At 44.3% G+C, this 17672-nt stretch overlaps 1 protein-coding gene across 1 annotated transcript in view; it reads left to right on the top strand.

Moving 5' to 3' along the window:
• LOC129713241 (rho-related BTB domain-containing protein 2-like) overlaps positions 1–16447 on the top strand; it is a 54352-nt gene extending 37905 nt beyond the window's left edge. Inside the window, exons 7-10 of the mRNA XM_055662178.1 lie at positions 6381–6531; positions 12752–12840; positions 13284–13389; positions 15373–16447. Coding sequence (XP_055518153.1) covers positions 6381–6531; positions 12752–12840; positions 13284–13389; positions 15373–15566 — 540 coding nt within the window. The 3' untranslated portion in view covers positions 15567–16447. The remainder of the gene's footprint in view (positions 1–6380; positions 6532–12751; positions 12841–13283; positions 13390–15372) is intronic.
• The last annotated feature ends 1225 nt before the right edge of the window (positions 16448–17672 follow it).

Raw genomic sequence — 17672 nt, 5'->3', positions numbered from 1 at the left:
TCTCGACCCAAAACGTTACCCATTCCTTCTTTCCAGAGATGCTGCCTGTCCCACTGAGTTACTCCAGGATTTATCGAAGAGCATATGGCATTAGGGGTAGTAGCAGGCCAGGCAGCCTTGTGAGTCTGCCGTTGATTTGAATCGTGACTGATCCAGTCTTAGCCTGAGCAATGCTTCAAACTTACCTCCGCATATCTCTGATTTCCATGGCAACTGGTTACAAGGTAAATGAGTGGTGCAGCTGATAGATCTCACATTGACCTGGTCTAATCCTGGCTTTCCATACTTTAGGAACGGACAGTGACACAGCTGGTAGAATTGTTGCCTCACATCGCAACAGACCCGGGTTCGGCTCTGACCTCGGGTGCTGTCTGTGTGGAGTTTGCACATTCTCCTGTGCCCAGCTGCTCAGTTTCCTCCCGCATCCCAAAGACGTGCAGGTTTGTAGGTTAATTGGCCTGTGTAAATTGCCCCGTGTGTGTATGAAATGGATACGAATATGAGACAACATGGGACGAGTGAGAACGGATGATTGATAGTCAGTGTCAACGCAGTGGACTGAAAGGCCTGTTTCTATGCTGTATCTCTAAACTAATCCATCTAGAGTTTGTACAACCCACCCCCATGACAGTACCTGCGAGTCCAATTAGTTTAGTTTAGTGTTGCAGTGTGGAAAGAGGCACTTGGGCCCACCCAGTCCATGCCAACCACTGATCACCTGTACACTATGTTAACCCAGTTCCACACGCTGCATTCTTGGGGCAATTTACAGAAGCCAATTCACCTACAAACCTGCACGTCTTTGGAATGTGGGAGGAAACCAACGCAACTGGTGCAAAACCCACGCAGTCACAGGGAGAGCATGCAAACTCCGTACAGACAGCACCCGTAGTCAGGATCGAACCCGGGCCATCAGAATCCCAGAATCTGTTTATTTTATATCCATTTATATCCTGATCAAATTTGTTTGAACACTGTTTCAAGATTGTTTTCTCATTTTTCTACAGCCTTCTATTTCCATTTCAGATGGCAAATTACTTAATCGCTGAAGAGCGACTATTCTGAGTCAGGCCAGGCAGGGTATAATTATTGACACCCACAATGTTTCAAATCAGAGAGAAGAATCTTACCACATATAAGAAGGTCACTCACGTGGTCACGCCTATGATGGTTCTTTGAATAATTTGCCCAGTTTCATTCCATTCAATGAACAAAGGAAAATTAAAGACACATAAATAAGTAATCTTTCTTTCTGTAACGTTCCTTGGACAACGTGCTGGTGAAACGACTGCTCTTCTGTGAAGTAATGTAAGAAGGGTATTTTACATACAACGGACAGGCAGCTGTTCCACCCTGCAGAGCGGAACAGCAGCACAGGAGGTCGAGCTGCTGCCTCACAGCACCAGGGACCCGGGTTCAATCCTAACCATAGGTGCTGTCTATGTGGAGTTTGCACATTCTCCCTGTGAATGTATGGGTTTCCTCTGGGTACTCAGGTTTCCTCCCACATCCCAAAAGACATGCAGGTTTGTCAGTTAAATGGCCTCTGTAGATTGCCCCTAGTGTGTAGGGAGTGGATGAAAACGTGGGATATCATAGAACCAGTGTGAACGGGTGATTGATGGCCGGCATGGACTCAGTCGATCAAAGGGTCTGTTGCCTTTAATAATAATTTGTCTTAATAATCATCTTTAAGAGATAATTATTAAGATGTGTTCCTAAGCTAAACCCTTATTCCCACTGTACTGCAATACTGTGTCATCCATAACCTTCTCATTCAGAAGAGAATTACTTTTTTTTTTAATGTTATTGCCATGGAATATTTCCAAATTCCCTAACAACCAATTAATTAATTTTGATGCATTACTTCTGTAAAGCAGGAAAAAAACGGGGGGAAAATGTGGTCCTAACGTCCTCCAAACAGCAGCTCACCCCCTCCATGACACACTGGTCAACCTGAGGAGCACCTTCAGCAACAGACTGGTTCCACCAAGATGCAGCACAAAACGCCGCAGGAGATCCATCTTCCCTGTGGCTATCAAACAGTACAACTCCTCGCCCTTCTGTCATTGGGCAAGACTGACTTCTTCTTCCCCCCTCACAACTCCCCACCCCCCACCCCCTCCCTCCCCCCAATCTTCGCACATCCCCAATCCTGGATTTTCCACTCATCGTCTGTAATTACATGTTTCATGCATCTTTCCTGAAGAAGAGTATCGGCTTAAAATATCACTCATTCCTTGTCTCCAGAGATGCCGCCTGTCCCGCTGACTTCCTCCAGTTTTTTGTGTCTATCTGTGTTGGCAGACCAATTTCCCTCCTGGGATGAATAAAGGTCTATCGTATTATAGACAATAGGTGCAGGAGCAGGCCATTCGGCCCTTTGAGCCAGTACCGCCATTCAATGTTATCATGGCTGATCACTCCCAATCAGTACCCCGTTCCTGCCTTCTCCCTATATCCCCTGACTCCGCTATTTTTAAGAGCCCTATCGAGCTCTCTCTTGAAAGCATCCAGAGAACCTGCCTCCACCGCCCTCTGAGGCAGAGAATACCACAGACTCACCACTCTCTGTGAGGAAAAGTGTTTCCTCGTCTCCGTTCTAAATGGCTTATTGTATCCTACAATGGGTAAATAATCTGTTTCTCCTGTGTTTGGCAAATGTTGGCCAAGACCTATTTAAAATTAAGCCGTGGCAGATTGTGTTTCTCCAAATTTAGGGAAGAGATACAGTAATTGTTTTTTTTGGCGTTAATACAAGCAGGTACTTTTATCTGATAATATTAGCGACTATTATTTCACAGTAGCGCGATACATCTGTACATTGGCCTCACTGTATGCTGTACAATGCAATCCACTGTTTAAAAAAATGACATCGTTCCTGCTTTATCTTAATAGTCAGGCACGACATTGTACAATAATCAAGAGCTGTTATGTACAGATGATATCCAATTTAGTACTGCCCTGAACAAGGTGCAGAACTGTTCCTGATTGTTCAGTGGTAATTAAGAGTGAATTTGGTCATTGCAGCTCCCAGAATCTGACCTTCGTTTCTTTATGCTGCATTGCATTAGCTGTCTAAATAATGCAATTATTTATAGAACTGATGATGAAGCAATTCCCTATTATGTAATATATGCAGAAGATTTTTGTTTTGAAGAAAACAGCCCTGCAAACAAGAACCTCAAATGAAAATTACTTTGCTTATTGATAAGCCCTGGGTGGGTGTGTAAATGCTTCTCTTAGAGTCTTGCCTTTATGTCACACTGACCATAGAGCATTAATAAGTACAGCACAGGTACAGGCTCTCTGGCTGCTGCTACGTTGCGGAGGATATGCCTGCAAGAACACGGGCAGTCTGAGAATGCCTGCATTCAATTTTCCATCCCATTCCCACTCAGTTTGCACCGAGCACCATAGAGTCGTACAGCACGGAAATAAGCCCATACTGACCAAGATGCCCCATCTATGCTAGTCCCACCTGCTCGTGTTTGGCCCATATCCCTCTAAACTTGTCCCATCCATGTACCTGTCCGAATGTCTTTTAAAATTTTGTTTTAGTACCTGCCTGAACTTGATTGGGGACGATCAGCCATGATCACAATGAATGGCGGTGCTGGCTCGAAGGGCCAAATGGCCTCCTTCTGCACCTATTTTCTATGTTTTTCTATCTCTTAGAAACATAGAAAATAGGTGCAGGAGGAGGCCATTTGGCCCTTCGAGTCGGCAACGCCATTCATTGGGATCATGGCTGATCGTCCCCAATCAATAACCCGTGCCTGCCTTCTCCCCATATCCCCGGATTCCACTAGCCTCTAGAGCTCTATCTAACTCTCTCTTAAATCCATCCAGTGATGTGGCCTCCACTGCCCTCTGTGGCAGGGAATTCCACAAATTCACAACTCTCTGGGTGAAAATGTTTTTTTCTAACCTCAGTCTTAAATGCCCTCCCCTTTATTCTAAGACTGTGGCCCCTGGTCGTGCCATATACCTATCACCACCTGTGTGACAAAGTTGCCCGTCAGGTTCCTATTAAATCTTTCCCCTCACACCTTAAAGCTATGTCTTCTGGTTCTTGATTCCCTTTGGGCAAAAGACACTGTGCATTCACCCGATCTATTCCCCTCATCACCCCTCATCACCCTGCACTGGAAGGAATAAAGTCCAAGCCTGCCCCAACTCTCCCAATCGCTCTCTCCCTGCCTATTATCACCTGGTTACGTTTCATAGAACCATAGAAACATAGAAATTAGGTGCAGCAGTAGGCCATTCGGCCCTTCGAGCCTGCACCGCCATTCAATATGATCATGGCTGATCATCCAACTCAGTATCCCGTACCTGCCTTCTCTCCATACCCCCCTGATCCCCTTAGCCACAAGGGCCACATCTAACTCCCTCTTAAATATAGCCAATGAACTGGCCTCAACTACCCTCTGTGGCAGAGAGTTCCAGAGATTCACCACTCTCTGCGTGAAAAAAGTTCTTCTCATCTCGGTTTTAAAGGATTTCCCCTTTATCCTTAAGCTGTGTTTCAATGCTGATGCAATCATAACTTCAACATAAATACACTTGCCGTCAGATTGATGGCATCCACATGGCAAGGAAGCTGGTATTCCAGAATGAGGAAGGCGCTTTCTGTGATAAAAGGCCTTTATCAGTTTTTTACCTAAAAGGGTCAGTGTCCAATGAAGACAGACAATCCCGGTAGCAACTATAATGCAACAGGTATTTACATGTCCAATGTTGAGCTGGGTGAGATTTTACAAGTGTTTAAGAAGGAACTGCAGATGCTGGAAAATCGAAGGTACACAAAAAAGCTGGAGAAACTCAGCGGGTGCAGCAGCATCTATGGAGCGAAGGAAATAGGCAACGTGTTGGCTGTGGACTTTGGATAACACTGGAACATGACTGCAACACTTTAAAATTCATGCAATTCGGCAACATCACCATTTTTTTCCCCTAAATTCCCGCATTATATATTAATTCTAATTTTATACACTGGCTGTGTCACTTCAGCAAGTGTGGGAGGCATTGGCTTTTCAAAATCTGCTGCACCAGGCAGTCATTAGCAAGCTTGTCAGCTTGGCTTGGACACATTGATTTATCATAAGGCTCCTGCCTCACTGAGCCAGCGATAATCGCTTGGCATGTCACCCTCATAGTCCTCCTTCATCAGTTGAAGTGTTTGGCCTCCATATTATTCGATAACACAGAAGGAAAACAGATGTTGGGAAATCTGCAAACACAACACAGCAAATGTGGGCAGCCGCAGCGCTCCCTGCGGAGGCCGTTTGAGTGAAGCTAGAAGCTGTAATCTTCTCATTCGAAGACCATCGCACAGGCATCAAGGCACGGCTGATGCAGGCATCATCTGTGGAGTGAGACAAACAGCTAACATTCCAGACCAGCTCTCATGGGAAGGGTTCCAACCATAGTGGTGCAGCTGGTAGAGCTGATGCCTCACCGCACCAGAGACCCAGGTTTGATCCCAACCTCGGATGCTATCTGTGTGGAGTTTGCATGTTCTTCTCCCTGTGACCACATGCAGCTGGTCCGGTTTCCACCCACATTCCAAAGACGTATGGGTTTGTAGATTAATGGGCCTCTGTAAATTGTTATTAGTGTGTGGGGCTGCATAAGTGGGATAAAGTAGAAATAGTGTGAAAGGGTGATCGATGGTGGCATTTATGAAAACTAGTCACCATGGGCTTTACTTGGTCATCAGGGCACTTATGCCCTCTTATTCTGGACCTCAGGTTGCCTGAAGTTTGGTTTAAGTTATTAATACAGCACGGAAACGGGCCCTTCAGCCCACCGAGTCCACACCAACCATTGATCACCTGTCCATATTATCCCGTGTTATCCCACTTTCCCACTCCCAACACATGGAGGGCAATTTACAGAGATCAATTAACTTACAAACCCACACGTCTTTGGGATGTGGGAGGAAACCAGAGCTGCCGGAGGTAACGCACGCAGTCACAGGGAGAGCGTACAAACTCCGTACAGTCAGTAACCGAGGTCAGGATCGAACCCGGGTCTCTAAACCATTGAGGCAGCAGCTCTACCCGCTGCACCACCTTGCCGCCCAGCTTAACAACCAATGAAGAACTTTTGAAATGTAATCACTATTGTATTGTAGGGTTAGTATGTTTAACCATTGCAGCCTTTGTGGGCCGAAGGGCCTGTTGCCATGCTATATGTTATATCTCTGTGACTCTACGACTAGTGGGATTTATAAATTTGAATATGAATTTGAATATGAATTTGAATATGACAAGATCTGCTGTGGAGCCTGAAGATTATTGAGGTACCAGTGTTTATTGTAGCTGGACTACAAGAATGATACTGAAGTGTGTTTATTTTACACTCTTTGACAGGTGTACTTCCCAAACACAAGCAAGAGTTGTATGCGGGCAGTTTTGGAATATCTGTACACGGGACAGTTCTGCTCTAGCCCGGACCTGGATGCCATGGAACTCATTGTGTTGGCAAACCGCCTCTGCCTACCTCACCTGGTAGCATTAACGGGTAAAAGTCTTGATCTGTGCACTCTTCACCTTGCATTGGAACAACAGATATGTAGTCATGAAGTTACATGGGCCGGAAATGTGGGCAGAGACCCGTGCTATCTGTGTGGAGTTTGCACGTTCTCACTGTGACTGCGTGGGTTTCCTCCGGGTGCTCCAGTTTCCTCCAACATCCCAAAGACGTGACTTTAGATGAGACTTTATAATAAGATTCCTTCAACGTCCCGGGCAAGCATAGAAGACATTTTTTGATTAAGACGAGGGGAATTCAGTCCATTTGCTCCTCAAGCCAAAGGAACTGCAGATGCTGGAAAATTGAAGGTAGACAAAAGTGCTGGAGAAACTCAGCGGGTGCAGCAGCATCTATGGAGCGAAGGAATTAGGCAACGTTTCGTGTTTCGGCCCGAAACGTTGTTTATTTCCTTTGCTCCATAGATGCTGCTGCACCCGCTGAGTTTCTCCAGCACTCTTGTCTACAGTCACTAATTGTACTTCGTCTCTTCTTCAAAGAATAAGAAGGGTATAATGTTAACGTCCCGTTTAGTTTAGTTGAGATCCAGCGCGGATACAGCCCCCCCCCCGGCCCACCCGAGCCCATGCCGACCAGAGATCCCCGCATACTAACACTATCCTACACACTAGGGACAATCTACAATTTATAAGCTAAATTAGCCAACAAACTTACGTGGTCATGGGAAGAACGTACAAACTCCGTACAGACAAGAACACATAGTTAGGATCAAACCTAGGTCTCTGGCGCTGTAAGGCAGCAACTCTACCGCTGCACAACCAGAGTTTGTCAGAGTAATATGTAAGCCCCTGAATTTAAAGAAATAGAAAGAGTTTGTAAGAAAGGAGCTGCAATAACCACGGACAACTTTAATCATCATGCTAAACTCCAAGTGCTGGAGGAACTCAGCAGATCAGGAAGGGAATGGACTGACGACGTTACGGGTCCCGGCCCAAATGTCGCCTGTCCATTCCCTTCACAGATGCTGCCTGACTCGTTGACTTACTCGAGCACTTGTGTGTTTTGCTGAAATTTCCCAACTCCTTGTGTCTTCAATCATCATGCAGTCTTGATACAGCACGGAAACAGTTGGCAGAACCAGATAGCCTTGAGGGCAAGTTCATAGAGCATTTGCAATCGAGCAAAACATTGAGCAATTGGAGTACAACTATGTCAGGCCTGGCTGTATGTACCGAGGCAGGATTAATTAATGTTTTTCTGAAAATGATCTCCCCGGAATTAATGATCATAGCATGACCAATCTTTATACTGAAGAGAGACTCATAATGTTGGAGTAACTCAGCGGGACAGGCAGCATCTCTGGAGCGAAGGAATGGGGGCGTGATCTCTGGTCCACGCAGACTCTGGCCTGATTCCGCGCTGTATCTCTAAAGTAAAGTCGACGGTAAAGTAGAGATCGATTGAGAAAATGGGCACAGGGATGGTTGATGGAAGTTCACTCAGACAAATGCATTTTGGAAAATTAAATCAAGCCAGAACACACAGTGAATAGCAAGGCTCTGGGGAGTGTTGTTGAACAGCGTGTTCCTGGAGTACACATAGAAACACAAACAAATGGGGCGGTGAAGAAGATGGAAGGCATGTTTGTCTTCATTGGCCAAGCCATTGATTTTAGGAGTTGGGACACTGTGTTCCAGTTGTACAATATAGTTCAGAATACCACTGGAGACACAACACACTACAGATGTTGGAATCTTGAACAGAAAACAAAAGTGTTTGCGGAACTCAGCGGGTCAGGCAGCATCTGTAGTGGGAAATAGACACACAACGTTTTGGATCAGGACCCGAAACACAGTCTGTCATTTCCCTCCTCAGATGCTGCCTGACACTTTGAGTTCATAAGGTCATAAGTGCTAGGAGCCGAATTAGGCCATTTGGTCCATCAGGTCTACTCCGCCATTTAATCATGGCTGATCTATCTCCCTCCTAACCCCATTCTCCTGTCTTCTCCTCATATCCCCTGATGCCTGTACTAATCAACAATCTATCCATCTCCGCCTTACAAATACTCATTGGCTTGGTCTCCACAGCCTTCTGTGGCAATGAATTCCACAGATTCACCACCCTCTGACTAAAGAAATTCCTCCTCATCTACTTCCTAAAGGAACGTCCTTTACTCCTGAGGCTATGACCTCTGGTCCTAGAATCTCCCACTAGTGGAAACATCCTCTCCACATCCATTGTATCCAAGCCTTTCACTATTCGAGTTGCTCCAGCACTTTGTATTTAGTTCAGAATATCACAGTTCTCTTCCCTGAACTCACTACTTTCCATGGCTTTGTCCATGATGGATCAATAGACAATAGACAATAGGCGCAGGAGTAGGCACCACATATATAATAAATAATATAATAAAAAATAATAAATACAAATTATAAATTTGTAGACATAAATTTATATTTATGTATATAAAAATAATTAATCAATAAACTAAATGAATAATTTAATTAAGCTCACTGCTTGAAAAATTTCACGTTCCTAAGTTAATTCTGAGAAAGTAAATGAATGTGGTTTTTTTTCTAAAGCGAATGTTGTTTCATAGAAACATAGAAATTAGGTGCAGGAGTAGGCCATTCGGCCCTTCGAGCCTGCACCGCCATTCAATATGATCATGGCTGATCATCCAACTCAGTATCCCGTACCTGCCTTCTCTCCATACCCCCTGATCCCCTTAGCCACAAGGGCCACATCTAACTCCCTCTTAAATATAGCCAATGAACTGGCCTCAACTACCCTCTGTGGCAGAGAGTTCCCGAGATTCACCACTCTCTGTGTGAAAAAAGTTGTTCTCATCTCGGTTTTAAAGGATTTCCTCCTTATCCTTAAGCTGTGACCCCTTGTCCTGGACTTCCCTAACATCGGGAACAATCTTCCTGCATCTAGCCTGTCCAACCCCTTAAGAATTTTGTAAGTTTCTATAAGATCCCCTCTCAATCTCCTAAATTCTAGAGAGTATAAACCAAGTCTATCCAGTCTTTCTTCATAAGACAGTCCTGACATCCCAGGAATCAGTCTGGTGAACCGTCTCTCCACTCATCTTCATAGCATCTAGCCTGTTCAACCCCTTAAGAATTTTGTAAGTTTCTATAAGATCCCCTCTCAATCTCCTAAATTCTAGAGAGTATAAACCAAGTCTATCCAGTCTTTCTTCATAAGACAGTCCTGACATCCCAGGAATCAGTCTGGTGAACCGTCTCTGCACTCCCTCTATGGCAATAATGTCCTCCTCAGATTTGGAGACCAAAACTGTACGCAATACTCCAGGTGTGGTCTCACCAAGACCCTGTACAACTGCAGTAGAACATCCCTGCTCCTATACTCAAATCCTTTTGCAATGGCTTTGAGAGAGGCATGGACATTGCAGGGAATGGAGGGCTGTGGATCATGTTCAGGCTGAGGAGATTAGTTTAAATTGGCATCATGGTCGGCACGAACATGATGGGTCGAAGGGCCTGTTCCTGTGCTATGTTCATTTCTCACACATCAGTGCATCCTAAACACATAGCATTTCAACCCTTGATATTCAGACCCATTGAATCACATGTTCTGCAATAATGCAACGATGGAATTATTGTGTGTGTGGTATTTATAGGAGCTTTCAACACCCTTCCCTCCCCCTTCCCTCCCCTGCCATGTTCAACGTGTAACAGTTCAGATCGATTCTCTGCTGAAACAGTGAATGAAAATATGAATCCCTAAAATCCTTATATCCTTTCCAAAACCTGTTTGTGAAGGATATGAATGTTCGCCCCGAAGGAGCTCATAAACTCAATTTCACTGCATAACTGAATACTTTGGCACACACCCAGACACCTGCTGCTACCGCCAGCATCTGCCTGCTCAGTCACACAGCTCTCATTGCTACTGAGGCTTGCTTTCATGAGCCAGTAAGGTTGGCATGAGATTGCCCCAGCTAACAATCATTACAGATAACACAAAGGTAAGTAAAGCAATGCGCACACACTAGCGAAAGTAAGAAATAATCCAACATGGTAGGAATATCAGTAACCAGAGGACCAGGAATTATAGTCACTGGCAAATTATCCAAAAGGGAATTTAGGAAGCTGGTGTATGCAAAGAGTTGTTTCAATTTGTTATGCATTGTCTGAATCATTCGGAACACAGATTCAATTGCACGGTTCAAAAGAGAATTGACTATCTACATGAAAGAGAAGTATTGCCGGGGTCTGGGGAACGAGCCCAAGGTGCTGCTAATTGGAGATTTATCTTTCAAACCAGTGCAGGCACAATGATCAAAGTCTCCTTCTGTGCTGAACTGAAACCAAGAGCCTGTCACAAGCACAGAAGGAAAGCTTCCCAATAAAATAATAATGTTGTTCGCAGCGTCTGACCATGAATGCATTCGCACAAGGCCTCATGTAAACTGCCATTTTGGGCAAAAGCTGCCACAAAGATTTGCTTTCCATGTTTCAGTTTTATGCTGAGAGCATTCAGATAGTTCTGCTATAATGTGCAGTTCCATAGCATGGATTAGATATCACACATGTGATGAATTATGGAACATTAGTTGCATTACACCAGCCAAATTGGTTGTAACCCGATATTGATCAGCAACTAGAGAAACAGTTCAAAGTTACTTTGACAGGCAGGGAAAAAAAGCTGTCTTGGCTTTAAACAGTGCAGGGGACAAAAAAACTGTTTCCATGTAACCTCCCTGCTGTAATCAGTCACCATTGTCTCTTAAGGACACAGATAGATGCAACTTCAACTACAAGTGACCATTGAAATCAATAAGTAATCGCTTCTATTGACCCTTGAGCAATAATAGTCTATACAACAGTGTAACATGCAGCCTTTAGTATTATTATCTTGCAGTAACAAAAACAAATTCATTGCTATTGAAAAGATCCTTTTGAAAATTGTACAGAAGAATAAGATTATTTTTGTGTCTGACACTCACCAGCCTTAACCCCCCCCACCCCTCCCCCATTCACACCACCGTCTTTATAACATGGTTTTCTACAGCACAAGGTTTCTTAGGAACACAGTTGATTACAGCGAAAAGCTATGGTACCACATCCAGCTATAGTACTGAAGTTCTGCATGTTGGAATAGATTCTAGCCAAACTGTTCCAGTTCATCCACAAAACGGGCATCTACACAGCCATGTAGAACATTATTTAACTGTGCCCTGGTCACAAAAGACAGGACAAATCCTCAGCTCAAACAGCACCCTGAGTTTGATATCATGCCAAAGAGCTCACTTATTTGGCATTAAACATTTATTACTTCCTCCACCAGCTGACAATAGCTATACACATGGAACGTAGACAGAACAGCACGGGAACGGGTCCTTCGGCCCATAATGTTTACGCCGAACGTAATGATCACCTGTAGTTCAACTGATCTCATCTGCCCCTACATGATGCATCTCTCTCTATTCCTAGCACTGCCATGTGCCGATCTATAAGTCTCTTAAACGCCACTATTGTATCTGCCTCCTTCTCCACCACCTCTTGGCAATGTGTTCCAAACCCCTACCACTCTCTGTGTGAAATATAAAACTCACTCCGCACATCTCCGTTAAACTTTCCCGCTCACCAAAAATTAATCTTAACCTCTGCTTCTTTGTATCAACATTCAATTTCTTCATTTCATCCTTGTTCCGTGAAGCGCGGTGGACTTTTGTGTGACTGTGCCTGCGTGCTAGTTGTTCACTGATAACACACTTTTGTCAAACTTGGATTTGAAAATGGTGCCAAAATCTGGTGACTCTTGCACAGTGTCTCAGTGGATCACTCCTATACTTAAACTTGGACTTAATCTAAGATTGGTGTTTTTACGTGTAGTCATAGTTTTACGGCTAATGCCCCTGTCCCACTTAGGAAACCTGAACGGAAACCTCTGGAGACTTTGCGCCCCACCCAAGGTTTCCGTGCGGTTCCCAGAGGTTTTTGTCAGTCTCCCCACCTGCTTCCACTACCTGCAACCTCCGGCAACCACCTGCAACCTCCGGGAACCACACGGAAACCTTGGGTGGGACGCAAAGTCTCCAGAGGTTTCCGTTCAGGTTTCCTAAGTGGGACAGGGGCAATGCAAAAAAAGGAATTCCACTGTCCCTACATAACCATTAAAGTAAAATAAAGTACCATTGAACCATTGATTAGAGTCAGCTGTTGGAAGCCAATGTCTCAGGGACTAATTAAACAATTCAATTCCTCTGTTGCAGAGCAGTACACTGTATGTGGGTTGATTGAAGCAACACAACAGGGTGTGGACATGGATGGAGACGTTTTACTGTTCTTGGACATTGCGCAGGTAAAAGCTGTTACGATCTAAAATAATTGGGACTTTGGTTACTCAAAACAAGTTTAAATGCTCCTCGTGGCATGTTCAAGTTGAAGAGAGTTTATCGAAGGTACACAAAAATGCTGGAGAAACTCAGCGGGTGCAGCAGCATCTATGGAGCGAAGGAAATAGGTAACGTTTCGGGCCGAAACCCTTGGCATGTGGGACAAGTGTAGATGGGGCACAAAAAAGCTGGAGAAACTCAGCGGGTGCAGAAGCATCTATGGAGCGAAGGAAATGGGCAATGTTTCGGGCAGAAACCCTTCTTCAGACTGTAGATGGGGCATGTTGGGCGGTATGGAAAAGTTGGGTTGAAGGGCCTATTTGTACGTTTTATGACTCTATGCTCTGCGATTGACCAAACGTTGGATTTAATGAATTGACTGGTATTTCTCTTGTTTTTTTTTGTGTAGTTCCATTGTGCCCATCAGCTGTCTGAATGGTGCCTGCACCACATCTGCACAAACTACAACAATGTCTGTCGCAAGTTTCCCAGGGAAATGAAAGCAAAGTCTCCTGGTAGGATCCTGATACCTTTCCTCATTCGGCAATAACATTGTTCCATTGACTGTACTCAAGGGGAATTCAACCCTAGCACAGAATTTCAACCTGTCTCTCGACTCAGCCCCTCCGAGCCCTTCATTTACCATGAACATAAATAGTGGCATCATTGTTAATAATTTATTAATCTATAAATAATAATTATAATCATTTAATACAACAATGTTAATGACAATTTCTGATTTGGTTATATACAGCAGAGGAAGCTTGAACATATCATGGCATGGTTGGTAGCAGTGATGATATATTTCTCTCTACAGAAGGTTTTTTGTCCTCATTCCCTGCTACAGATTCCCAGTTTTCAAAGCAGCAGAATGGAGTGGTGGATTTCCACCTCCACCTTCTCAATGCTTCGGAGAAACAGTTCCCTCCGTAATTCCGTCATACATTCTACGACCTCCACCAACACCACCTTTTTATTCCCATGCACCTTCCCATTCAACCACAGGAAACACAGCGATTTTTAGATAAGTAGTCAATCTAGTTTGTTTCTGAACAGGACAATTGTAGTTTAGTTCAGTTTAGAGATACATAGAAACACAGATACATGGAAAATAGGCGCTGAAATAGGCCATTTGGCCCTTTGAGCCAGCACCGCCAGGCTGATCATCCAAACTCGGGAGAACTCTTAAATTACCTCGTACAGTGGGACAGGCCCTTAAGAGCATTATCACCCGGGTATACATGCTGATGGTATTTGCGGTGTACATAGCTGAAGTTAACTTGATGGAGTCACTGGCAATGGTGAACAGGGCATTAGGCATTCCTGTCTACACTTTCTCAATGTTACTGTGAGATAGCTTACTATAAACAAATGTATAGCCCTACTTATTATATTAGGGTGGCACAGTGGCGTAGCAGTGGAGTTAATGTTTTACAACGACAGAGAGACTGTGTTTCATCCTGACTGCGGGTGTCATCTGTACTGAGTTTGCACGTTCTCCCTGTGACCACGTGGGTTTTTTCCAGGTGCTCTGGTTTCCTCCCACATTCCAAAGATGTGCAGGTTCGCAGGTTAATTGGCTTCTGTAATATGTCCCTAGTGTGTAGGATAGTGCTAGCATATGGGGGTGACCGGTGGCTGGCGTGGACTCAGTGGGCCGAAGGGCCTGTTTCCTCGCTGTATCTGCAAAACGAAAACATTACACAATAGTACTCTTCAAAAGTATGCCATTGGTTTCAGGTGTGTGGAGTATCCTCAGATTGTGACATGTCAAGTCAAGTTTATTTGTCACATACACATACGAGATGTGCAGTGAAATGAAAGTGGCAATGCTCACGAACTTTTGTGCAAAAAACAAACAACAAAACAACCAAACAAATTATAAACACAATCATAACACACATATTCTTTTACATAATAAATAATGGAAGGAAAAACGTTCTGTAGAGTTAGTCCCTGGTGAGATAGGCGTTTACAGTCCGAATTGCCTCTGGGAAGAAACTCCTTCTCAAACTCTCCGTTCTCACCGCATGGCAACGGAGGCGTTTGCCTGACCGTAGCAGCTGGAACAATCCGTTGCAGGGGTGGAAGGGGTCTCCCATGATTTTGTTTGCTCTGGAGTTGCACCTCCTGTTGTATAGTTCCTGCAGGGGGGTGAGTGAAGTTCCCATAGTGCGTTTGGCCGAACGCACTACTCTCTGCAGAGCCTTCTTGTCCTTGGCAGAGCAATTCCCAAACCAGATGGTAATGTTCCCGGACAAGATGCTTTCCACCGCCGCTGCTGCATGTGCTGTATAAATGAAGTTTTATCCTTCTGTTTGTAATTGAAATGGAGACAGTCCACACTATTTGACGACAATCCTTTCCTTTCCATATCTCCCGTCTCCCTCTTCCCTGGCTCTCTGTCTGTGCACATGTGTGTGTGCGTGTGCAAGAGACAGAGAGAGAGAGAGTGAGCCCAACATTTTACTAACAGTTTTACTGACATGTACTTTCAGAAAACCAGGACTATTTTGAAAAACACCGTTGGCCTCCTGTCTGGTTTCTCAAAGAAGATGACCATTACCAGCGAGCGCGGAGAGAGCGTGACAAGGAGGACTACTTGTGCCAGAAACGTCAGCTGAAGCACAAGTGGTTCTTCTGGAATACGAGCTCGTCTTCCACAGCTTCATCCTCCTCCACTGTCATCTGAAGACGTGCGCGGATCAAAGAACTCGCAGTGAAAATCCAGCATCCAGCAGTTTGAAGGCCTTCTTCCAAGTCAGCCAGACACTTATTAGGGTTTAATGACCAGCAACCAGACCTCCATAGGCTGGCTAGTTCAAGGCAATCAACGTGAGTTTTTATTTCCTGACAGTCAGTGCTAAATTATTCCCTCTGTCTGTCTCTTGCACGCGCACACACAGACACAGACGTGCACATACAGACAGACACGCACGCATGCACACATGCACACACAGACTCGCCAACACACACACAGATGCGCACGTGCATGCACACACACGCATGTGCACACAGGCAACCTCACACGCGCACACACACACACACACACACGCACGCACACGCACACGCACGCACATGCACCAAGGCGCAATATACTGGCCGGACAGATTAGGTGACACAGAGATTTTGTTTCTGCTTTGTAAATCAAATCAGACCGTGGCAAATAGGTGAGAGATATTAGACTGCAAAGCAGTAACTGATGACTTTATTAAACCTTGTTGTTGACATGAGTTGGTTGTCTAGCACAATGGTTCAGTTCTAGAAAGCATGATACTCCTCCTTGCATGGACCTTGCTCTGGCTGAGCCAGATTGACTACAAATTGATATATATTCCGGGAATCATATTTGGGTACAAATCTGGATGCTCTGCTGAATTCATATTCACACATGACACCTACTCTTAAGCAAAGAATAAATCAGGGGTCATAATTCGTGGAAACTGAGGAATAAGCTTATTTCTTTTCACTTGAGGACGAACAGTTGAATTGCAAAGCAATCCCTGAATTTGTTGTTTCCACATTTGCACACTAAGCATATGTACAAGATGTACGTACACCTTTTGTATTCAAGATTACGTAAAATATAAGCAGAATTTTTGAGCAACTAGATCTGAATCGGGAACGATTGTGTCCCTTTTCTACTTTACATGTGGGTCGCAGGAGTTGCAAGGCAGTGCATGTGTGACACTGTGTCTCACTATGCTTGCAATATGAGGTGATATGGGACTGTAACCAAACATGTAGACGATTTTTTTCCTCGCAACACCCTGGAGATTTACAATTCTAGCGGGGAGAAACGCTTTTTTTTTTCTGCATGCGATCATTTTCAAAATGTGATATTTTACTAAAACGAAAATCACAGATTTTCTACTGCATTTTGACTGAACTGCACTAAGTCAACAGGCCAACCGTAGGAAAAGTGATCCAGGATCATCGTAAACGGGCACAACTGCTGTGCATTCACATGCGTACAGTGTTGGTGTACAAGTGCCGGCTTGTTTCAGGGACATTCTCCTTTTCTAAAGTTAATAGGGAAACCAAACATGAAAGGAATCAGAAAAAAAGATTATGACCTTCAGTTGGCATGGTCTCGATGGGCCGAAGGGCCTGTTTCCATGTTGTATCTCTAAACTAAATTCGTCCCATCTTCATTCCTTTAGCTTCTGATGGGAAAGCTCATCTCATCTATCATTTCAGTGATTAGACAGAATATTATATGCACATATGTTTTCAATCTACGAACGATCATTTGAAGACCGCATATGATCCACCATATTGCTCCCATGTGCCATTAATTGACTGCTATGCCTTACTTGGGGATCATGTGCTTGCATGGCACATAATCCATGGGCACTGTGGGCTTAAGGCAGCACCCACATTATCTGAGATATTGTGCACCAAAATAACAAGAACAGAGTGCGTTCAATGGATTGATTCAAAATAAGGCAAATGTAACAATCAGTTTGGCTATTCAGCAACAAGGTGGGACCTCTGTTTAAAAAAAAAAAAGGTCTCAAAATAGATAGCCTTCACTTCCATCTGACAATTGTCAAAGCAAGTTAGTGATTGTTACAAAGTTTTGTTGAAATATTTCTGTTCTTCTGAACTTTAGTGGAGCCACTTCCTGGGTCTCCAGCCAACCCAATGTTGAGTTGTTGTCATTTTACTGACAGCGGTCCTTCTTGAGTGGTGAAAATTTCATGTCGTTACTCCAGAGTTTCTACTGTGAGGCCTGTTGTAGGAACCTATCCTTAAGCTCCGTGTCCTTCTGAAAGGATCGAATGTTTACATTATT

This window comes from Leucoraja erinacea, chromosome 35 (genome assembly GCF_028641065.1).
Source record: "Leucoraja erinacea ecotype New England chromosome 35, Leri_hhj_1, whole genome shotgun sequence".
Classification (NCBI taxonomy): domain Eukaryota; kingdom Metazoa; phylum Chordata; class Chondrichthyes; order Rajiformes; family Rajidae; genus Leucoraja; species Leucoraja erinaceus.
The sequence above is the reverse complement of the archived record's forward strand: the minus strand, read 5'-3'. Positions and strand labels throughout refer to the sequence as shown.